The 25,583-nt window shown below is 41.3% G+C and overlaps 2 protein-coding genes across 3 annotated transcripts in view; both read right to left on the reverse strand.

Moving 5' to 3' along the window:
- dipk1a (divergent protein kinase domain 1A) overlaps positions 1-9,261 on the reverse strand; it is a 28,955-nt gene extending 19,694 nt beyond the window's left edge. Inside the window, exon 1 of the mRNA XM_020530801.2 lies at positions 8,944-9,261. Within this exon, the coding sequence (XP_020386390.1) occupies positions 8,944-9,024 (81 nt within the window). The 5' untranslated portion in view covers positions 9,025-9,261. The remainder of the gene's footprint in view (positions 1-8,943) is intronic.
- Positions 1-25,583, reverse strand: part of ccdc18 (coiled-coil domain containing 18) — a 250,198-nt gene that overhangs the window by 108,061 nt on the left and 116,554 nt on the right. The window lies entirely within an intron of this gene.

Genomic DNA, 25,583 nt, shown 5'->3' on the forward strand with positions numbered 1-25,583 from the left:
TGAAGATCAAGAGGAGATCTTTGGATCAGTAAGAATCAATGCAATGGATCTTGTGAACAAAGACCATAGAACTGTTTTTCTAGTTTTCCCTCTGTCTGGGTTCCCTCCCACACTATTTACATGTCTGTCTGTGTAAGCAGAGTTTATAAGGCATTTAAAATATTAGTTTTTAAGAGTTTACTTAATTTTAGTGTTTAATTGCAGCCAGAATCTAATTATGTTCTAAATAGTGATTTTTGTTGTTCAGCACAGAAACCTGGGTCCAAAATTCTGGTTGTTTAGGGATTTTGCATATTTCTTTTACAAACTTTAACTTTTATAACAGCTTTGAGAATACTGGGGCTTGATTTCCAGTGTGCTATCCCAGTGAGTTGTGACAAGATTTATTAATTGAACTAAATTTCATTAACTGCCTTCGTGGGCTCTGGATCCATATTCTTAAAGCATTAGCACCGACCTTTCGATTACCAGTCCAGTGACGATTCCATTATGTCAATGTTTCTCCTGTGAATTTAGACCTCTGTCCTGAGGTCTACACACACTTCCTGGCCATGGTGGTTATTCTTAAAGGCAAATGTGACCAAGTCAACAATCATGCATGGTCATCTTTGGGATCTTAGCACACATAGACAAGTTCTTCAGTCACTCTTCCAAAGGAACAGTTCCATTACACCTGATCACAAAGCAAAGATGTTTCAGAAATAGATATGTGAACTAAGCAGCTGTAATATAGCAGGCATTCCCCAACTGAAAAAAACATTCCAAATACAAAACAACAAGCCTGCAAACATTGGAAAAAAATTGGAACTTCTTTTTGAGCAATGGTGTCTTTTTTTCCATTGACCTTGAAAATAGAAAAATAATCCAGGCATCTCCACAATGCTTCAAAAGTATGCCCACAGAAATTAATAAAGTTGAAAAGTATCTACATTACTTTGAGATGCCAAAGTACCAAACAAAAAACAAGTGTTGAGAATGTTCAATTGTGAACAGTCGTGCTTTAAACTGTCCATTTACTTGCAAGATGAAATAATTGAGTCTTCAAGGATAGCTAGACAGCATCTCTATCTGATATCAAGCACAAAGTCGTGGAAATGGAATTTAAGAGGGGAAGGATTCTAAAACAACCCTGAAAATTCAAAAACATGTTAGTCTGCCAGGGTGCAGAAATTAAAGAGCAACCCGAGATCAGAAACCTCTTGTGGTTCACTGCACTAGAATGAGGGTAGAAATTCATGCTAAATAGAGGGGGAAAGAAAACAAATTCAGAGAATCACAGAGTTACTACTGTGTAAAAGAAGGCCTTTCAGCCTATTATGTCTGCATCAACTCTCTTAATGAACATTTCACTTTGTACCATTCTCTTATCCAAGAATTTCTGAGGAGTTTGAATGAAATTGGCAGACTTACCTAGCTTGCATTAGGAGGGTCTGCAATAATTTCTAAGAGCAGGACACTTCTGATGTTAGAAATAACCAGGTTGAGAAAGGAAGAGAACGGAAATAAATCCTTGAGATCCATGGATGACTTTGGCCTGAATTGAGAATTAAACATCTCAAAGTACAGTGCAACATATACCTGGGATGTGTGTTTCTTCTGTTTTGCCAGAGTACTGGGGTAGGGAGGAGGGGGATGTTGCATTCTGTGTTTAAAAATTTTTTAGTTAGATGCCTCCAAAAGGCAGTGTTTAGTCACTAGTGTTTTTTGTCCTTGGTTACACAGTAAGCATACAAAATGTTACCATGCCATCTTTTCAGCTCTGAACCAGAAATTTGAATTTCTTTTTTAAAAGTATTCAGCCTCAGAGATCATAACAGAATGCTTTTACATAGCATTTTTCCAGGCACCTCAGGGTGTCCCAAAGCATTTTATTGTCAACAAAACACTTTTGAAACATAATCACCATTGAAGTGTGGTAATATAGCAGTCAATTTTGTGACAATGGCAGGTATCCGTTTTATATTGATGTTGATAGGAATAAATATTGCCTAGAATCCCAGGAATAATTCACTTTATTATGTAGTAATTGAGCTTTCAATTGCATTTATTACCTTCAGCTGCTGGGCACGAACTGGGCAGTCACTTGAGTTTGTATATTCTAAAAAGTTATTAGGAGTAGACTGTAGTTGTTGAATAAGGGAGGTGCATAGGTCTATCTGAAATTTTTAAATATTCATTCATGGGTTGAGGGCTCTGCTGGCTAGGCCAGCATTTATTGCCATGGCTAATTGCCAAAAGGGCAGTTAAGAGTCAACCACATTGCTGTCAGTCTGGAGTCACATGTAGGTCAGACTAGGTAAGGATGGCAGTTTCTTCTCCTCAAGGACGTTAGTAAATCTATAAATAAAGGCTAATAAGCGTGTTATCATTCGGCTTTAATTCTATCGCTCAACATCAGGAGTAGAATATTCTCCGTTTCTTCAAGATAGTATCACGAAATTCTTTCATTCACCTGAGACAGTGGGGTGGCAGGAGCATATTGGTTATGAGATTTCATCCTACAGTGATATACTAAAGAAGTCCTGCACAAATTGTCAGCTCAGATCAGATCTTTGTGCTCAAATCTCTAAAACGGAATTGGAATCCAAAACATTCTAACACAAAGGCAACAGGGCCGTTGTTAGAAAGCAAACCAAACATCTTCGAACTCCCTACCTAACCACAATGTGCAAGTACCTTCACCACATGGAGTGCATTGGTTGAAGGAGATTGGCCTATGACGTGAAAGCAATCAACCCAGCTCCAATTCAATCCTGTTGTTAGAATTCAAAACCTGTCTTGCTGCCAACTCACCAACAAGTGTAAATTACATTTTACATTTACCCTTCAAAAATAAAAGTGGCAGAATTTGTACAACCTCCTGAATTCCTTTCAACCTTATCTTTTAGTGGAAACAATTCCAATTTTCAAATTTTTCTCCATACCTAAACATCCTATTCCCAAAATATTTCACTGAATCTTTGTAGTGGCTAGTTGGTAAAAAACTTTCACCTTTGAAACACAAGATTCCAAGTTGAAATTCTACTTCAGAGCTTAAACACAAAAAGAAAGGACATGTTCCAATATATTACTGAGGCTCTGAGGAATTGTGGAAGTGCCTTCTCTTGGATGACACGTCAAACCAAGACCTTATCGGTCTTCTCTTGTGGAGTTAAAAAGGTTGCATAACACTATTTCAAAGAAGAATCAAGAAGTTTTCGCTGGTGTCCTGGCCAATATTTGACCCTCAATCTTATCAAAAAAAAAACAAAATATCTGGTTACCACTGTATTCCTGTTTATGAGAGTTTGCAGTTTGCAAAGTTGTTCTGCATTGTAAGAGTGCTCTACAAAATATTTCACCGGCTGTAAAATATATTGAGATATTATATATTAAAATAAATGGAGACATCCAGTGGTCTTGAAAAGCATTAAATTAAGTCTTTGCTTTCGTAGTACACTAGGATACTCAGACATTGCAACCATGACCTATTTGAAACCTTGTACAAATAATGAAATGTACGCTTTAGCTGCGTATGATGGCATGAGGCATATTTGTATACTGTGATGTCTTTCAGATTTCCAAAGCAATTTTGCTCCAACAATTGTATTCCAAAACAACCTTATCTAATGCAAAAAGCAGAAAATGTTGGATCATTTCACGCACGATCCCTAACTATCTTTTGTTTTGCTATCGAAATTGCCCTTTTTCTTTCTCATGCTTGCACGATAATGCCTTGTGCTCTCTTACTTTGCTAACGTTCTAAAGAGTACACAGCGAAATGTGAACTTGTCCATCCTCTCCAGACTTGCTGACAGAGCTGCGTGTTGAGAGCATTTTCTGTTTTTGTTTCAAATTTCCAGTGCCTACTGTGCTTTTAGCTCAACGGACGTTCCCTTTAAGTATTGAGCGAAATTTTCAATTACTTCATGATGTTCTCCAAGGAAGTTATGAAGAGAGGCTCTACAGAGAGCAAATACAGGCATAATGGAGCAAATGGCTTCCTTCTGAGGTGTAAATTCTGAGTTGTAGTACTTATTCAAGCAACAATAAAAAGGAGAATTCTCTATTTAAAAACAAATCTGAATTTTTAACACCTCATTGCAGAGAAATTCTATACAAAATATTCACTGGGCTGCTCTAGACAGTTCTCAGTAAACATTATTGGGATTAGGAGAGATGATATTTAGAATTATGTAGTAATTCAAATTACTGCCACTTGAAAATTTTTTTTATTTATATAGCTGGAGAAGCAGTTGTGGAGGTTAATGATCCATTCAACAGCTTCAGATGATGCTCTCTCAATGGTTGCAATCCCATCAGGAAGGCAGCATTGTGGCTCAGTGATTAGCACTGCTGCCTCACAGCACCAGGGACCCAGGTTCATTTACAGCCTCGGACGACTGTCTATGTGGAGCTTGCACATTCTCCCCAAGCCTGCGTGGGTTTCCTCCGGGTGCTCCGGTTTCCTCCCACAATCCAAAGATATGCAGGCTAGGTGGATTGGCCATGCAAAATTGCACAGTGTTCAGATCAGGGGGATGGGTCTGGGTGGGATGCTTTGAAGGTCGGTGTGGACTTGTTGCGCCAAAGGGCCTGTTTCCAAACTGTAGGTGTCTATAATCTATGATCATAAATCTTGCTCTGTTTAAATATCATAGTAACGGGTCCACATATGCTGCTCACTGTTCAGGGCCTCACTCAGGGTGTCCACTATGCTCGTTTGAACTTTAATGTAGGTTAGTGAGCTGTTCAATCTTGGGAGAAATTCAGTCAAAGCAAATCCAATCTTTCCTGGTCCCTACAAAAACACATGGCTGGCCAGGATTTCTGGAAAATTACCGAGTGCCAAACTGATGTTCCTTCTATTTCAGGGAACATTCTCAAGGTAGTGCCCTATTGAGGTTGTAGACATGCTCACTGAGCCAGTGGGTTTAGTTGCAAATGTTTTGTCACCCTGCTAGGTAAACTTCATCAGTGCGCCTCCGGTGAAACATCAGTGTTCTGTCCTGCTTGTTATTTGTATGCCTCGGTTTGCTGGGGTGGTTGGTATTACTTCCAGTTCTTCTCAAAAACTATAATGCCCTATTGCCAAGTTGGAACCAAACTGACTGGATAACATGGGAGCTTATTCTTGATCCTAGGGTAAACTTCTTGAACCACGATATAGAAAATGCCATTTCTAAACTCATTCCCATTATTTTGAAAAAAGTAGATTGTCAATAAGAAATATACCACGTGTGAAAAATTGGAAGTGTGAAAATAAATTAAGTTGACATCCACCATTCAGGCTAATTGCAGATGTGATTTAAAGCACTGGCCCAAAGGACTATTTTTTATTAGTAATGGTTTGAGGGGTTATGGAGAGTGGGTAGGTACGTGGTGGTGAGGCCAGGAGGTGATCAGTCACGATCATATCAAATGACGGAGCAGGCTCAATTGCCTACCCTGCTCCTCCCTTATAAATTAACAAACTTTTCTTACTTATCAATTCCATGTTAAAAGACTGTATGCATAATCTTTGGTAGTTATACTCATACCTCTCTAAAAAGAAAACGCCCCAAAAATTCAACAAAATATGCACCTACATAATGTTTTAAAAAAGGATTTAGAAAAAGTGCAAAAGGGGACCCTAAAAACAAAAAAAAAGTAGCCTTCAAAAATGTCTCACAAACAGCCCTTGGAAAAAAAAACTGATCCCTAGCCATATAAAGCAACACTGGGAAATGATCAATCCCAGGGCTCAGAGCCTTGGCAGCAGCTCCAACACATCCAATGTTGAAGTATATAAAGTTGGGGGTGCTCCAGAGGCCATAATAAGAAGAGGGCAGATATCTTGAAGGGATGCTGGACTGGAGGATTTACAGAGATAGGGAAGACTGAGATATGGATAGATGAGAATTTTGAGGTATTCAGGAGTGGGAATCGATATCTTACCAAAACCATCAACAGAACGCAGTGGCAATAAAGGGAGCAAACAGGGCATTGTGCATTATGCTACTGTTTGATCAAACATTCCAACTTGTTTCTTAAAGCCTGGAAAGGAGAATCCAGAGAAAAGCTTCGAATAAATTGTGAAGTGAGAGCAAGTGGGCAGTTTTCTAATAAGTGAATGGTAAATTTCAAAGAGTTACCAAACACTATTTCTCAAATAAGAAAACAAGACTGAAATAAAAATACCATGCAAATAAATACTGAAATTAACATGCCCATGGAATTATAGATAAAGGAATTTTATAGACATAAAATTGTGATATATATATATATATATATATATAAAAAAGAATTTATATATAACACAATATAGACAGAAACAATTCAAACAGCACAAGTTTATTCATATCACAGTATTTTCCTCCATGAAGATTCCAGTAATTCAGCTTCATAATTGACAAGTTTTATTTATGGACTCCTAACATTTTACAATGTCCCAAACTTTACAAGAACCTTATTAAATCTAATTTTGACAAACTACAGAGGGAGCCATTAGGAGAGAAAACATTATCAAAGAGATTCTCTTTCGGGAGCGTCAAGAAATAGAAAGGGATGAAGGAAGGCTTAGGGTCAAAGTGACTAAAACCACAGCTATCAACAAGTAAAATAAATAATTAAACTCAAGAATGCTCAAGAGGACAGAATTCAAAGATTCAAAAATTTTTTAAGGCTGAAAAATGTTAGATGTAGGGAGTGGCAAGGACTATGAGATATTTACAAGAACAGGGCAGCACTGCTGTCTCACAGCAACGGGGACCCCGGTTCAATTCCACCCTCCGGCGACTGTGTGTGCGCAGTTTGCACATTCTCCCCATGTCTGCGTGGGTTTCCTCCAGGTGCTCCGGGTTCCTCCCACAGTCCAAAGATGTGCAGGTTAGGTGGACTGGCCATGCTAAATTGCTCATGGTGTTCAGGGTCTGTAGATTAGGTGGGTTATAGGGGGATGGGTCTGCTGGGATGCTCCAAGGGTCGGTGTGGACTTGTTGGGTTAAAGGGCCTATTTCCACACTGTAGGGATTCTATGAACCTTTGAATTGTGACTGGTCAACACCAAGCACAGATGCCTGCAGAAAGTACTTGTGAAATGGACAGAGCCACACCCCACCCCCAATTTTCTCTCATAGCATCCACTACACAACTATCAACTCACTTCCTGAATCCCCATCACTTCCTGCAAAAATACTACAATTCTAAGATAGAGATAGAGGAACAATGGGGAAAAATTATGATGCACAGAGGAACAAAAACAGGGAAATTGGTGGATAGCAAACAAAAAGTGAAGTATGAGCAATTTTAGGAAGAGACAAATAGATTTTGCACAAAAAAGTAATCATACAAGGGAAGACAATAAATCAAAAGAAACACTGACAAACTATTTCTGCAAAAGATTCTAAAATTCCGCTTGTTCTAGTGTTCTTTTCCTCTGTTGCAAACATTGATCTTCTCCCCTTGGAACATAATTCAACTGGTACCTTACATCAGACTTCATTATTTACAGGTCAGCCCAAGTGCAAATATTACCAGAGATAGTAGGAACTGCAGATGCTGGAGAATCTGAAATAACAAGGTGTAGAGCTGTATGAACACAGCAGGAGGAGGAGGGTCTTGGCCCGAAACGTCAGCTTTCCTGCTCCTCTGATGCTGCTTGGCCTGCTGTGTTCATCCAGCTCTACACCTGGCTATTCGCAATATTACCATTCTGTTCACCCCGAGGTGGGAGCGCAATTACCGCAAGGGAGCCCAATTTTAGCTCGACCCAGCAAATGCAAACATTTGCAAATAAAAATAGGCAAAACGTCATCAGCAACAGGAACCCAAGTAAAAGAATCTAATTGAATGTGGGCCATTCATGATATTTTTGGTATCGTATCCGAAGCACGGTCCGGGGATCAAACTAAATGTGATTTTTTCCCCCCCAACAGGCGGGGACTGTGAATGTCAAGCAAGACCTCAGGATCAATCCTGTCCTTTCCCCCCCTCTTTTGGTGAAGGCAGGACCGATATGGATTGTAATCACTCTACAATCCAAGAGTAAGCGGATCGTTAATAGCGATGCCTTGTCTGAATATTTTTTACATAACGATTTACAGGAGAATAAAATCGGGACATAGCAACAGACCCCTCTATTTTCATTGAATATTTCATAGTTAACAAGTGCGTCACCCTTCCAAGGTTTACAAAAATGTGCCGTAATGATTCAAATCCCTCTTTTGGGAAACATCATCTCATTTTAACATAATCTGGCAGTTACCCAGTTCAAAGAAATGACAAAATGAAATTAAAAAGAAACTAAGTATATTTCAAGGGAACCGAAGGCAAGTCGTAAAACAAGATTTAGTTTCATTTCACGTAGATCAGCCATAGTCGCTATAAAATGGCTTGCGCTGCAAATTAACTGCAAAAACCGCAAGCTTCATTATTTTCAGCACAAATCCATATCCATCCCGGTTAATACATTATACAGCTACTGCAGGAAAATGAAACACTACCGCTGCATCTTGTTGCACAGACTTTTAATAGAGCGTGAAAAATCTTAGGTCAACAAATAATTGGGTACAAAGAAGGCTAACATTTTCATAACATAAATTGATGTTAATAGGGACACTTAAGACAAGTCAACACCGGTGATGCGCGCACATCAAGTACGTTTTATATGCACACACCAAGTTTTAAAAACGCACAATGTGAATCTATTGCAAAGGTGAGTGCGTGTAGGTTGCTATCCTCCCACTGCGCCACAGCCATTCATTCATTCATTTATTTATTCATTCATTGACTCCCGGGGTCTCCATGGAGAGCGCGGGCCGCCGGCGGGATAGACACGAAGTCACGTGACTGACAGCCGCTTGGCCGTTTTCAAATTTTCCAAAAAGACTGGTAAGTGATTTTTTTTTTAAAAAATTCCAAGCCACTTTCCCCTGCAGCATGTAATTCGGGATGTGTTGTCTACGTTAGTCGGACGAACCTTACCTGAATATAGTAGTGGCTACCACAGATCTTCCTCAGCGAGGCCCAGGAAAGCAGTCCCCTCGCCATGGTAATGGGGCGCATCTACTCCGTTGTCTCTCTTTTTCCCTTTGCTCACACCGTCCAACACTTCACAGCCGCCTGCCTCCAACCCACACACATCAACGACCACACCTCATACGGATTAGATTTCATTTGCCCCTCGCTCTCTCCTCCTCCTCCCTTTCCCCCGGTTTTGTTTGAAGCCGTCATTTGCTCTTCCAAGCGACTCCGACCGCTTTTGTTAAAGGCGCAACTGCTTCTGGAAGACGGCCAATCCGCCGGACAGAATTTAGCCGACCGAATTTTTCGATGTGACTCAGTGTACCCGCAGCGAAGATTCTTCTCCCCACCCCCTTTCCAATTACGTATTATTACCGTGAGGTTTGAGTCAGCACAAGGAATATTCGTACGTATTTAAAATTAGATTTTAACAGCTGTGAAGGGTGACAACACACATTTATACAGCGCCTCTCACGACCACCAGGCGCTTCCAAATCGCCTTATGAGCCACTGAAGAAGTACTTTTGAGGTATAGTCACTGTGGTAGCATAGGAAATAGAGCACACGAAAATGTTATAGTGACCAGAGAATCTGTTTTTGCTGTGCTTTTGAATTGATGGACAAATTTTGGCCTAGGCAGTAATGATAACTCCGCTCTTCTAAATACCCCTAGAGCCACACGATCTTTTACATCCACCTGAGAGATTGGGCGCTCAAATATCTGCTGTAGGGGTTGATCCGACACCCTGAATCGGGTGAGTGGCTACGTCTTAAGCCCATAAAGGAATGCAATAAAGCCACCTTTACACGTGTTTTGTGGACAAAAACAAAGTTGCTGGAAAAGCTCAGCAGGTCTGGCAGCATCTGAAGGATAAAACAGAGTTAACGTTTCGGGTCCGGTGACCCTTTGTCAGAACTCAGAACGTGTTTTGTGGAACTAGGTCTCCCTTTCCTCTGTTAGCTATTTCTCCTTGATTGCCTGATTAAGATCCTCTAAGTGGGGAAGCCATTTCTTTTTTGACAGGGAAACTTTATTTTCTCCAAAATAAAAATGATTTTCCTAGGTTAGACTTAACTTGGCATGAGACTGATCTAGGAATTGAAGTAAACGAAAAACTGTAGATGTTGGAAATCAGAAACAAAAACAGAACTTGCTGGAAAAACTCAGCAGGTCTGGCAGCATCTCTGTAGAGAAAGCAAAGTCAGAACTGAAAAAGGGTCAGTTTTAATTCTGCTTTCTCTCTACAGGTGCTGCCATACCTGCTGAATTTCTCCAGCAATTTCTGTTTTTGTTACAAATTATTGTACTTTCAATCATAACTGTGTCTAATCATTCCAGATGAGCACTTAAAGTAACAGACTGCTGAACTGTAATAACAACTAAGTAGAGCTTATAAAAACCAAAAGAACTGCAGATGCTGTAAATCAAGAACAAAAACAAAGTTGCTGGAAAAGCTCAGCAGGTCTGGCAGCATCTGTGAAGGAGAAAACAGAGTTAACGTTTCGGGTCGGGTGACCCTTCCTCAGAACTGGAAGTTCTGCCTCAGAACTGGAACTCAGTAGAGCTTATGTCTTGTACTAAACTGTGCTCCTAGCTCTGGTATGGCCTCATTCTACATTTAGTTCCGATTGCCAAAATGCAAAGGAGGTATCTACACCTTGGGTGCAGTGCAGATAAGGACTGCAGAGATGATTTGATTTTAGATTTGCTTTATTATTGTCACATGTACCTAGGTACAGTGAAAAGTTTTGTTTTGTATGCAGTACAGGCAGATCATACCATCCAAAGATCATTGCGTGATAGAACAGAGCAAGGAGTAGAAAATTACGGCTGTAAATAAAAAGTGCACAAAAAGCAAGATCAACATTAGATTTGAAATTTGAGAGGTCCATTCAGAAGTCTAATAACAGCAGGAAGGTGCTAATCTTGAACCTGTTGGTATATGTTTAACTATTTTTATCTTCTGTCTGCGGAAGAGATTATAACTGGGGTGGGAAGGGTCTTTGCTAATGTTGGCTGCTTTCCAAGGCAACGAGAAGTGTAGATGGAGTCAATGGATGGAAGGTTCTCTTGTGTGATGGACTAGGCTGTGTTCACAACCCTCCAGAGTTTCTTGCGGTCCTGGGCAGAGCAGTTGCCATATCAAGCTTGTGATTCATCAGATATAATGCTTTCTGTGAGGATTATTATTGCCAAAGGACTGCATACAGTTGGTTCTGCTATAATGCGATAGTTGCATTCCAGCGCAACATCGCGTTACAGAAAATTATGCTATAGAAATAACGGGGCCGATGGGGAAAAGCAGAGTTAGGGGCAGACTACCAAAAAAAATCACTCAATCGCTCAAAAACCGAACACAAAGGATAGCACAGTTTGAATAAATGTTAAATTCTTATCTAATAATGAAATAAAAGTCAATTTAACACTACTTGAAAAAATGTCACAATGACTTGATGGGAGGGGAGGTTTTGAGGTTGCTCTGTTGTTAATGCAGGGGCTGAGGGTCATCATTATCATCATCATCACCTTCAGGTGCAGTTGTGGTTGCAGGGTTAGGGTGAAAAATAGTTAATCCAGAAGTGGATGGCAGTGGTTCATTGTCTTCTGACTGTTTCTTAAGGGTTGGCTTAAAAAAGACATCCAGTTTTTGCTGCTTTGCCCTTTGTCTTTCATGAAGCAGCTCTTCATAGGGTGCCAAATAAGATCTTATTCCATGAACTGCTACCCTGCTGCCTTCTGCATTGTAACTGTTGTCTTCTAAGAGCTGCAGCTGCTTCTCAATTTCCCTCAGGATAGAAGACAAAACAGAATTGGAGATTCTCGTGGTACTGCATCCTGGACTTCTTCTTCATCTCCAGCTTCCACTTGCCCCTCGACGACAAGTTGCTGTAGATCAGCTGTAGAGAGGTTTTCACAGTGGGACTCAAGCAGCTCTTCAACATCCTCACTCTCCACGTCTTCAAATCCAACTTGCTTTGCAAGATCAATACAATGTTCTTTGATTCTTGGGATCTCCTCTAACAGATCAAAGCCTTTAAAATCTTGAAAAAAAAGGGAGAAGCTTCTGCCAAACTGCCTGCAAGCAGTCCTTACTGACATCACCCCAGGCCTCTATGATAATGTCAACTGCATTCTTCATAGAATCACCCCTACAGTGTAGAAACAGGCCCTTGGGCCCAACAAGTTCACACCGAACCTCAGAGCATCCCACCCAGACCCACCCCCCTACAACCCAATCTACACCTCCCTGAACACTATGGGCAATTTAGCATGGCCAATCCACCTAACCTGCACATCTTTTGACTGTGGGAGGAAACCCACGCAGACACGGGGAGAATGTGCAAACTCCTCACAGACAGTTGACTGAGGCTGGAATCGAACCTGGGTCCCTGGCGCTGTGAGGCAGCAGTGCTAACCACTGTGCCACCGTGCCGCCCTATAACATTCTTGATGTTAAAGCTCTTCCAAAATCGAAGAACACTGTCCTTGTCCCCCTCAATGGCTGCAAACAGCCTCTTAAATGTGCGCCTTAAAATAACAAGCTTTAAAAACTGCTATTGCATCCTGGTCCATGAGTTGAAGGAGAGAGGTTGCGCTTGGGGGTAGAAATAGCACTTTGATGTTTTCAAAAAGCTCACCAACGGTGGGATGATGGCTTGTGCATTGTCCAGGATGAGGAGAATCTTGAAATCCACATTTTTTTTCCTGCAATACTTTCTAAAAACATCTTTGAAAACATCAATGATAAGGTCAGAAAAAATTTGCCCCATCATCCAACCTCTTTTGCTTGACCTAAAGTAGATGCCTAGAGTAGATTTAAGGTAACCTTCCAGGGCTTGCAAGTTGGCAGAGTGGTACATCACCACAGGCTTAAGCTTTAAGTCTCCACTGGCATTGGCACCAGCAGCACAGTCATATGACCCTTTGTCACCTTAAAGCCTGGAGCATGTGCTTCATTCATTAAAACGTAGATTCCTCATTGCATGCCCGCAAAATAACTATGTGATGTCGACATGTACTCTTCCGTGCATTGATGGAAATGCACTATAGCCAACACAAGTACACATTTTAGAAATAGCATTCCCCTATTTGCATTGCCGGAACACACACTATAGCAGAACTGGCTATATATGTAAAACTGTAAAACACATAAAAACTGATAGCTCAAAATAAGCCTTTTTAAAAAAAGCCCTCAATAAAGGCCTATGATTAAAGTCACTGATAAACTAAGCTCCTTTTCAGTGCATTGGATTTCAGATTGTAAGCATAAAATGATGTAGTACAGAAGGAGGCCACTCAGGCCATCACGCTTGTGCTGGCTTTACAATTGAGTTTTCGAAATAGTCCCTTTGCTTGTCTTTTTCCCATACCTCTACAAACTTTCCCTCCTCCAAGTTTTCCAATTCCATTCTGAAAACTGTTCTTCAATCTATATCCACCACTAGATAATGAAGCAGTCCATACCTGCCTGCAGTAAGATTCATAACACACATGTTTGAGTTGATATGTTGTAAGTAACTTTCCCACCACACAAGTTATAGGCAATGACCATCTCCAACAGGAGTAATTCTAAACACTTGTTGAGGTGGTTCTACTTTCAACTGACAAGAAATGTAAATGGACCAGACCCGTAAACACAGGCTACAAAAAGAATTACAGGCTGGGAATTCTGCAACAACTAATTCATCCTCTGACTCCCAGAGTCTTTTCAACAAATAAAAAGTACAAGTCAAAAGTGTGTTGAAAACCATCTTCTTGTTTGGCTGAGTGCTGCTTCAACAACTTTGAAATAGCTTGACACCATTTGGTACACAGCAGCCTTCTTGATCAGAATGTGCCCACCATCTTAAACATTTGCTCTCTCTGCCACCAGTGCACTGTGGGTTCAGTGTGTACTACAATCTCTAAGAAGAATTATAACTTTTGGGAAGAAACAAATCCTCAAAGCATCAATGGAGAGAAAACTGCTAAACAAATTTTCATTTTTTGAAAACAGTAACAAACCAACTAAAACCAACATAATTCATAATTAATTAACAGGTCAAGGATATTTCACATAAAAGAGGAAATTTCACGTTAAATCGTTGATGCAACAAATTAATTTTTTTAATTGAAGGATGTTATGAAACTTGAAAGTGTTCAGAAAAGATTTACGAGGGTGTTGCAAGGGTTGGAGGGCTTGAGCTATAGGGAGAGGCTGAATAGGCTGGGGCTATTTTCTCTGGAGCATTGGAGGCTGAGGGGTGACCTTATAGAGGTTTATAAAATCAAGACAGACATGGATAGGGTAAATAGACAAGGTCTTTTCTCTGGGGTGGGGGAGTCCAAAACTAAAGGGCATAGGTTTAAGGTGAGAGGGGAAAGATTTAAAAGGGACCTAAGGGGCAACTTTTTCACGCAGAGGGTGGTGCGTGTATGAAATGAGCTGCCAGAGGAAGTGGTGGAGGCTGGTACAATTACAACAATTAAAGGCATCTGGATGGGTATATGAATAGCAAGGATTTAGAGGTATATGGTGGCAAGTAGGACTAGGTTAATCTAGGATATCTGGTCGGGCATGGACAAGTTGGACCGAAGGGTCTGTTTCTGTGCTGTACATCTCTATGACTCTAATTCACTCGTAGGACATAGGTATGACTCCCTGGGCCAGCATTTATTGCATATCCCTAGATTTCCTTGAGGAGGTTGGTGGTGAGCTGCCTTCCTGAACCACTGTAATCCATGAACTGTAAGTAGAGTCATAAAGCTGCTGGGGAGGGAATTCAGGATTTTGACCCAGTGACAGTAAAGTAAAGGCAATATACTTCCAAGTCAGGATGGCGAGTTACTTGGACAGAAACCTGCAGGTGGCAGTGTTCCCATGCATCTGCTGTCCTTGTCCTCCTAGATGGTAATGGTTATGGGTTTGAAAAGTGTTGTCTAAAGATTATTTGGTGAATTTCTGCAGTGCATCTTGTAGATGGTACACACTGCTGCTACTGAGGATCAGTGATGGATGAGTGCATATTTGTGGATGTCATGTCAGCCAAGTTTTGTTAGAGGTAAACATACAATACAAAGCCTTATAAGTCCATATTTTTCCAAATGAGTAAATCCTATTCCAAAGCATCTTCTCCTGTAATTTCCCTACCACTGATATAAGGCTCACCGGCCTGTAATTTCCCAGATTATCCCTGTTGCCCTCTTAAACAAAGGAACAATGTTGGATATTCTCCAGTCCTCTGGGACCTCTCCTGTGACTAAAGAGGATTCAAAGATTTCACGCAATGTCCCAGCAATTTCCTCACTTGCCTCTGGAAAGTGGCAGAGCATTCTGGGATTACTCCTATCAGGTCCTGGGGACTTGTCTACCTTAATGCTTTTTAAAACACTGAACACCTGCATTTTTAATACTGACGTGCCCTGAAATATCAACATGCCACTCCCGAGACTCACTATTCACCATGTCCTCCTTTGTGAATACTAATGCAAAGTATTCGTTAAGGACCTCACCCACTTTCTCTGGCTTCACACATAAATTAGTTCCTTTCTACCTTTCTCTAACTACTTTCTTGCTCCTTTTTTATGTATAAAATGCCTTGGGATTATGCTTATGTCTGTTTGTTAAAGACATTTTCATTAGCCCTCCTAATTCTGTGTTTGAGTTCTTTCCTGCTACCTTTGCATTCTTTGAGGGCTCTGTCTGTCTTCAGTTTCCTACACCTTACGTATGTCTCCTTTATCTTTTTGACTAAGCTCTCAATTTCTCTTGTCATCTATGGTTCCCAAATCTTGCCATCCTTATCCTTCATTTTCACAGGGACATGCTGGTCCTGAACTCTAATCAACTGGTCTTTAAAAGATTCCCACGTGACAGATGTGGATTTACCCTCAAACAGCTACCTGCAGTCTACATTCCCAAGTTCCTACCCTACACTGTGGTAGTTGGCCTTTCCCAATTTATTACTTTCACCTGAGCACTACTCTTATGCTTATCCATAAGTAACCTAAAATGTACGGAATTATGGTCACTGTTCCTGAAATGCTCCCCCAAAGAAACGTCGATCACTTGGCCAGGCTCATTCCCCAATACCATGTTTAGTGCGGCCCCTTCCCTAGTTGGACAGTTTACATATTGTTTTAAAACTCCATCCTGGACACACCTAACAAATTCTCCTCCATCTATGCCCCTGGCATTCCGTGAGTCCCAGTCAATGTAGGGGAAGTTAAAATCACCCACTACAACAACCCTGTTTTCATATTTTTCCATAATCTGTCCAGATAGCTATTCCTCTATCACCCCCTGGGTATTGGGAGGGCCTGTAGTACAACCCCATCAAAATGATTGTACCCTCAGTACAGCTGTAATATTCTCTCTAGTCAGTAAGCAACTTCCTGCCACTTTTTCATCCCTCTCAGTCATCCTGAAACATCCAAATCCTGGAACGTTAAGCTGCCTATTCACACCAAAAGGTAAAGTTACTATCGCCTCACTCTCCCATTGGGAGAGACAATTGGGAGTGGTTTAACCTGAAGGTCATCACACCTCCTTTGAGTCGGTAAGGTTGAGAAGGTGGAACTTCACGGTAACCTCAGCTAGTACAGGAATTGTACCCATGCTGTTGGCATCACTCTATTGCAAACCAGCCGTCCAAACAAGCCATCTAAGCTTGTTCAAAAAACACACAGGCACAGAAAGTCCACCTGGCAGTGCTGTGTCACTGTCAAGTGAAGGACACAGTTGACTTGCAAATATGATTTTTGGTTTAGAGACATTGGTGTCAATAACTGACATCACCAGGCCCACTTGTGTTTGTGAAGGTGACCATTTTGACAGCCATCTTTGCGTTTGGGCTAATTAATCCAATAATTATTCGGTTTTCAGCATTCAAAGAAAGTCACTTGATTAGTTTGGTTGATGTGGAATTAAGATAGTGAGGGTTCTGACCATAATCTGCCATAGTTTCAGTGTGGGAGCAGTGCCAGGGATTTGGAAGAGCTATAATATTCCACTCAAAAAAAGGAAGATGCAGAGAAGTCTAGCTAATTTCAGTGGTGGGGAAATTTTCAGAAACAATAATCTGAAACAAATTAATTCTTCCTGCAAAATATTGAATATATACAAAATCATCATGGATTTGTTGAAGAAAAATCTTGTTTGATTAACTTGCTTGAATGTTTAATTAAATAATGGAGAGGCACTTGTATGTAGATTTTCAAAAGTCATTTGATAAAGCTTTGCCCTGAATATGAAGAAAAGAGATGCTTTGAGAAGTGAGGTGAAAGTGACACCTTTGACATGAAGATAACACTTTACTGGGTTGGATTTCTCCATTGCAATACCTTACAGAAAGGAAGATTGTTGTTCTAAGTGTTTGTTTGGAGGCTTGTATCACAGACCCAGGGCATCATTGCAGGAGATGCTCAGGATAGTTATCTAGGGGTAAAATAAAACAAAGAACTGTGGGTGATGAAGATCTGAAACAAAAACAGAAATTTCCGGAGAAACTCAACAGGTCTGGTAGCATCTGTGGAGAGAAAGCTGCTTTCTCTCCACAGACGTTGCCAGAGCTGTTGAGTTTCTCTGGCAGTTTCTGTTTTTGTTGTAGTTATCTGGACTATTTCAATGAATAAACTTCCTGCTAATATAAGGTCAGAAGTGGTGATGTTTGCACAGTGTCCATTACCATTTACGACTCCTCAGAGACTGAAGAAGTCCATGCCTTGATACAGCAAGACCTGCATAACTTTTAGGCTTGACTGTAAAGGAGCATTCGCACCGCACTACTGCCAGCTGAAAACAAATGACAATTTAACCATCTTCCCCAATTATCATCAGGATTACCATCACTGAATTCCCTATGTCAATATCGTGGGGGTTATGATTAATCAGGTACTTAGCTGGACCAATAAGATCAACTATTATGGTGACAAGAGCAGATTACACAATGGGAATTCTACATAAAGTAACTGACACCTCAGAGCTTCTCTACCATCTGCAAGCATTTCTCAGGAGTGTGATTGATTATTTTCTACTTGCCTTAATGAGTGCAGATCCAACAACACTCAAGAAGCACAAATTCGTCCAGTACGAAGCTGTCCATTTAATTGGCATACCATCGACCATGGAAAACATAGTCCATCTAGCACAAATGCACAACAGTGCAGCAACTTGCAAGGCTTGTTTGACAGCAAATTCCAACCCCAAAACTTGTAATGTACAAAAGAATGATGGGGATACCACACCTCCAGGTTCCCCAGCAAGTCATACTATATGGCACTGTATTGTCATTTCTTCACCATCATTAGATCAAAATCCTGGAACTCTGATCTCCTTACTCGCACAATGTGCCATTCCTTCATCACCATGTGCTCACTGAACTACATTGGCTCCTGGTCAAGCAACGTTTTGATTTTAAAATTCTCACCCTTAATATTAAATCCCTTCACATCCTTGCCCATTCCACTCTGCAATGGTCGCTGATCTCTCATGCCTAATACTGCCTTGAGCAGTATAATGTCCAATATTCCTTCATAATGCTTCTGTGAAGCACATTGGAATTTTGTATTATGTTGAGGTGCTCTACACATATAAGTTGTTGATTATATTAAATGTTGTCATTCTCATTACAGTCTCACAAACAAATGAAAACAACGCATCACTATTCACCAAAGTAGGAAATCTATTTGCCTTTAATCTATTTGCTATGTTATTTTAATTTCCTATGTATTTATATACAAAGATCTCAGTGCTGTTCTAATACATTAGGAATCTTATCATGTAAATCTCATTTCTTTCTCTGTTATTGTAAGTTGCATTTAGTTTTCCACCTTGATGTGCCCCTTCGACTGGATTATTTTTCAATCTTTTACCAACCATTTACACAATCTGTCATAGCCATCTACTTTGGTGACCTATGTGACTTTCAAAATTGTTCTATCATTTTCAAAGTCCAAGAATTTAGTTACTATATGTGACTCTGATAACATTTCACTCATATTCCAAACTAAGAAATTAAATTTTACTCCTGATCTCCAACTCTACCACTTAACCCATGTGGCCACAATCTCCTTTGTTTCATGGGGCATTTTCTTTGCCACAAGTCTTGCCCTATCAAATTTCTCCTCAAGATTTGCATGAGGTATGTTGGCTGCATTCCCTTTATCAATATTACTCCCAACTTCTATAAAATATTTAGAAAATCCTGAAGCAAAGCCTGCTGACCACAGTCTTACCATACTTCTGTAAATACTTAATAATTCTACCCTTTATTATGTTAATACTTTAGCCACAAGAGAAGTAATTCCAGTTGCCTTATGATTTCCTGGTTCATCTAGAACATAGAACAGTACAGGCTCTTCGGCCCACGTTGTTGTGCCGAACTTTTACCCTAAGCCTAAGGTCTATCTAACCTCCACCCCTACCTTATACTATCATCCATATGCCTATCTAATAGCTGCTTAAATGCCCCTAATGAGGCCGACTCCACTACACTCTCCGGCAATGCATTCCACGCCCCGACCACTCTCTGAGTAAAGAACCTACCTCTGACGTCTCCCCTATATCTACCTCCACTCACTTTAAAACTATGCCCCCTCGTAACAGCTACCTCCACCCTAGGAAAAAGTCTCTGGCTGTCTACTCTATCTATACTTCTGATCATTTTGTACACCTCTATCAAGTCACCTCTCATCCTTCGTCGTTATAAGGAGAAAAGCCCTAGCTCTCTCAACCTTTCCTCGTAAGACCTTCTCTCCATTTCAGGCAACATCCTGGTAAATCTCCTCTGCACCTTTTCCAACACCTCCACATCTTTTCTGTAATGAGGCAACCAGAACTGGACACAATACTCCAGATGTGGCCGAACCAGGCTTTTGTATAGCTGGAGCATAACTTCATGGCTCTTGAACTCGATCCCTCTATTAATGAAAGCTAACACACCATAGGCCTTCTTAACAACTCTATCCACCTGGGTGACAGCTTTCAGGGAACTGTGAACATGAACCCCAAGATCCCTCTGCTCCTCCACACTGCCAAGAATCTTTCCGTTAACCCTGTATTCTGCTTTCAAGTTTGTCCTTCCAAAATGAATCACCTCACACTTTTCAGGGTTAAACTCCATCTGCCACTTCTCAGCCCAGCTCTGCATCCTAACAATGTCCCTTTGTAACCTAGAACAGCCCTCCGCACTGTCCACAACGCGACCCACCTTCGTATCATTCGCAAACTTGCTAATCCACCCTTCCACTCCTTCATCCAAATCATTTACAAAAATCACAAACAGAAGAGGACCCAGGACAGATCCTTGTGGTACACCACTCATAACTGAGCACCACGTTGAATATTTTCCGTCCACTACCACCCTTTGTCTTCTAAGGGTCAGCCAATTCTGAATCCAATCTGCCACATTTCCCCCTATCCCATGCCTCCTTACTTTCTGCATGAGCCTACCGTGGGGAACCTTATCAAATGCCTTACTTAAATCCATGTATACCACATCCACTGCTCTACCTTCATCCACGTGTTTTGTCACCTCGTCAAAGAATTCAATAAGGTTTGTGAGGCATGATCTACCCCTCACAAATCCATGCTGACTATCACAAATCAAACTGTGCCTTTCCAAGTGATCATAAATCCTATCTCTCAGAGCCCTTTCCAATAATTTGCCCACCACTGATGTAAGACTAACTGGCCTGTAATTTCTAGGGTTATCCCTATTCCCTTTTTTGAACAAGGGAATGACGTTTGCCTCTCTCCAATCTTCCGGCACTATACCCGTGGACAGTGAGAACGAAAAGATCATCGCCAAAGGCCCTGCGATCTCTTCCCTCGCTTCCCATAGAATCCTTGGATAAATCAGGCCCGGGGGACTCATCTATCCTCAACTTCCTCAAAATTCCTAGTACATCTTCCTTACTTACATCGACCTCCTCTAGCCTACCAGCCTGTTTCACACTGTCCTCCTCTACAACTAGGTCCCTCTCAGTTGTGAATACCGAAGAAAAGTATTCCTTAACGACCTCTCCTATCTCTTTAGGCTCCGTGCACAAATTCCCTTTACAATCCTTGATCCGCCCTACCCTTTCTCTGGTCATTCTCTTATTCCTCATATACGTGTAAAAGGCCTTGGCGTTTTCCTTGATCCTATCTGCTAAGGTTTTCTCATGCCCTCTTATAGCTCTCCTCAGCTCCTTCCTGGATAACTTGTATCCCTCTAGAGCCTTTTCCGTTCCTTGTTTCCTAAACCTTACATAAGCATCCTTCTTCCTCTTAACCAGTCGTTCGACCTCTCTTGAGAACCAAGGCTCCCTCACTTGACCGCATCTTCCATGCCTGCCAGGGACAAACATATCGAGAACACACAGTATGCATTCCTTAAACAATCTCTGCATTTCAATAGTGCTCTTCCCTGACAGCATCTGTTCCCAATTTATGTTATCCAGTTCTTGCCTAACAGAACTGTAATTACCCTTCCCCCAATTATAAACCTTACCCTGCTGTATGTACCTATCCTTTTCCATGACTATTGTAAAAGTAACAGAGTTATGATCGCTACTGCCAAAATGCTCTCCGACCAACAGGTCTAACACTTGGCCTGGTTCATTGCCAAGAACCAAATCCAAAGTGGCCTCTCCTCGTGTTGGTCTATCTACTTACTGTGTCAGGAATCCTTCCTGAACGCACTGGACAAAATCCGCTCCATCTAAACTATTACAACTAAAATGTTTCCAATCAATATTTGGAAAGTTGAAGTCACCCATGTCTACAACCCTGAGACTTCTGCACCTTTCCAGTATCTGCCTCCCAATCCGCTCCTCTACTTCTCTGCAACTAGTAAGAACATAAGAACGAGGAGCAGGAGTAGGCCATCTGGCCTCGAGCCTGCCCCGCCATTTAATAAGATCATGGCTGATCTTTTTGACACTCAGCTCCACTTACCCGCCCACTCACCATAACCCTTAATTCCTTTACTGTTCAAAAATTTATCCAGCCTTGCCTTAAAAACATTCAGCGAGGTAGCTTCAACCGCTTCATTCAGCAGGGAATTCCACAGATTCACAACCCTTTGGGTGAAGAAGTTCCTCCTGACCTCAGTCCTACATCTGCTTCCCTTTTATTTTGAGGCGATGCCCTCTAGTCCTAGTTTCACCTGCTAGCGGAAACAACCTCCCTGCCTCCAACTTATCTATTCCCTTCATAATCTTATATGTTTCTATAAGATCTCCCTTCATTCTTCTGAATTCCAATGAGTATAACCCTAGTCTACTCAGCCTCTCCTCATAATCCAACCCTGTCAACTCTGGAATCAACCGAATGACTCTCCTCTGCACCCCCTCCAGTGCTAGTATATCTCTTCTCAAGTAAGGAGAGCAAAACTGCACACAGTACTCCAGGTGTGGCCTCACCAGGACCCTCTCCAGCTGCAGCATAGCCTCCCTGTTTTTAAACTCCATCCCTCGAGCAATGACAGACAAAAATTCCATTTGCCTTTTTAATCACTTGCTGCACCTGCAATCCCACCTTCAGCGATTCACGCACAAGGACACCCAAGTCCCTTTGCACAGCAGCATGCTGCAATTTTTTACCATTTAAAACGTAGTCCATTTTGCTGTTATTCCTGCAAAATTCATGACCTCACACTTATCAACATTGTACTCCATCTGCCAGACCTTTGCCCACTCACTTAGACTATCTATATCCCTCTGCAAACTTTCAGTGTCTTCTGCACACTTTGCTCTACCACTCACGTTAGTGTCAACTGCAAATTTTGACAGACCACACTTAGTCCCCAACTCCAAATCATCTATGTAAATTGTAGACAATTGAGGTCCCAACACTGATCCCTGAGGCACACCACTAGCCACTGACCGCCAACCAGAAAAACACCCATTTATGCCTACTCTTTGCTTTCTACTGGTCAACCAATCCTCTATCAATGCCAATACATTACATGTAATACCGTGCAACTTTATCTTATGTAGCAGCCTTTGATGTGGCACCTTGTCAAATGCCTTCTGGAAATGCAGACACACCACATCCACAGGTTCCCCATTGTCCACCATGCAAGTAATGTCCTCAAAGAATTCCACCAAATTAGTTAAATATGACTTACCCTTCATGACCCCTTGCTGGGTGTTCCCAATGGGACAATTTATATCCAGATGTCTTGCTATTTCTTCCTTAATGATAGATTCAAGCATTTTCCCCACTACCGACGTTAAGCTAACTGGCCTATATTTACCTGCATTTTGTCTACTTCCTTTTTTAAACAGTGGCGTCACATTGGCGGTTTTCCAATCTGCGGGAACCACCCCAGAGTCCAGTGAATTTTGGTAAATAATTACTAGTGCATTTGCTATTACTCCCATCACCTCTTTTAGTACTCTGGGATGCATTTCATCAGGGCCAGGAGACTTGTCTACCTTTTGCCCCATTAGCTTGCCCAGCACTGCCTCCTTAGTGATAATGATAGTTTCTAGGTCCTCACCTGCTATAACCTTTTTGCCATTAGTTTTCGGCATGTTATTTGTGTCTTCCACTGTGAAGACCGACAAGAAATAACTGTTTAATGTCTTGGCTACTTCCTCATTCCCAGTTATTAAATTGGCCTTCTCATCCTTTAAAGGACCAATGTTTACCTTTGCCACTCTTTTACGATTTACATATTTATAGAAACTTTTGCTGCCTGTTTTTATACTCTGAACTAGTTTACTCTCACAATCTATCTTACTTTTCTTTATAACTTTTTTTGTGGCTTTCTGTTGGCCTTTAAAGATTTCCCAGTCTATTAGTTTCCCACTACTCTTTGTTTTTTTGTATGTGTTTTTTTTCAATCTGATACTTTCCTTTATTTCCTTAGACATCCATGGCTGGCTCTCTCTTTTCTTACAATTCTTCTTTATCACTGGAATATACTTCTGCTGAGCACTGTGAAAAATCGTTTTTAAAGTCCTCCACTGTTCCTCAATTGACCCACCATAAAGTTTTTGCTCCCATTCTACCTTAGCTAACTCCTTCCCCATTCCTTCATAGTATCCTTTGTTTAAGCACAGGACATAGGTACTGGATTTAACCTTCTCACGCTCCATCTGTATTTTAAATTCAACCATACTGTGATCGCTCCTTCCGAGAGGATCCCTAACTGTGAGATCATTAATTACTCCTGTCTCATTACACAGGACTAGATCTAGGATAGCTTGCTCCCTCGTAGGTTCCATTACATATTGTTCAAAGAAATTATCGCGGATGCATTCTATGAACCCCTCCTCAAGGCTGCCATGACTGACCTAGTTTGACCAATCGATATGTAGATTAAAATCCCCCATGATAATTGCTGTACCATTTTTACAAGCATTAGCTATTTCTATATTTAGTGCCCGCCCCACCACGATGTCATTATTTATTGGCCTATAGACCACACCTATCAGTGACTTCTTCTCCCTGCTATTCCTAATTTCCACCCAAATGGATTCAACCTTTTGTTCAGTAGAACCTATATCATCTCTCACTACCACCCTGATATCATCCTTAAAAATCAGAGCAACACCACCTCCCTTACCTTCCTGTCTGTCCTTCCAAACAGTTTGATACCCCTGGATATTTAACTCCCAGTCATGACCATCATATAACCATGTCTCTGTAATGGCCACTAAATCATACCCATTTGCCATGATTTGCACCGTCAACTCATCCACCTTGTTTCGAATGCTCCGAGCATTCAGATAAAGTGCCCTTATGCCAGTTTTTGCACCTTCTTTTTGGGTCCTATTACCTCCATTACTAACAGCTCTGGAGTTCTTCTTCCCTTTAACATTTTTCCTAATTTTCAATGGAGTTGAAGCTTCCTCGTCACCTGCTAACCTGCTGCTTTGCCTTACATTAATTGTTATTCTCCCTGTACGATCACTTCTCCCTTCCCCCCTACTTACTAGTTTAAGGGGGTCTGTGAAAAACCTCCAACAACGTGACTGCTCCTTTCTTGTTCTGGACCTGAACCCAAACTGACTCTGTAGACATATCATTCTCAAACTGCCTTTCAGTAGCTGCTGTACTAGCCCTGACTAGCAATGCCACTCCCCCACCTCTTTTTCCACTCTCCCTATTTCTTTTAAAGCATCTAAATCCCGGAACTTCCAACAACCATTCCTCTCCCCGAGTTACCCAAGTTTCTGTTATGGCCACAAAATTGTAGTTCCAAGTACCGACCCATGCTCTAAGTTCATCCGCCTTATTTCTGATACTTCTAGCATTGAAGTATACACACCTCAAACCATCTCTGTGTCCACAATTACGCTCCATCGACCGCATTTCTTTACAAACAACTTCACTCCCTGTTGTGTCCGTTGGAAGGCTGAATACCTCATCCTCTGAATTATAAATCCGGTTCTCCACCCGTCAATCTAGGTTAAACCATCCCGTATAGCTCGAGCAAACCTCCCTCCCAGGATATTTGTGTCCTTCTGGTTCAGGTGCAACCCGTCCTTACTGTATAGGTCCCACCTTCCCCAGAATGTGCTCTGATTATCCATGTAATGGAAGCCCTCCCTCCTACACCAGCCCTGTAGCCACGTGTTTAGCTGCACTCTCTCCCTATTTCTTACCTCGTTATCACGTGGTACT

The sequence above is a fragment of the Rhincodon typus genome, chromosome 10, assembly GCF_021869965.1.
Source record: "Rhincodon typus isolate 14 chromosome 10, sRhiTyp1.1, whole genome shotgun sequence".
Classification (NCBI taxonomy): domain Eukaryota; kingdom Metazoa; phylum Chordata; class Chondrichthyes; order Orectolobiformes; family Rhincodontidae; genus Rhincodon; species Rhincodon typus.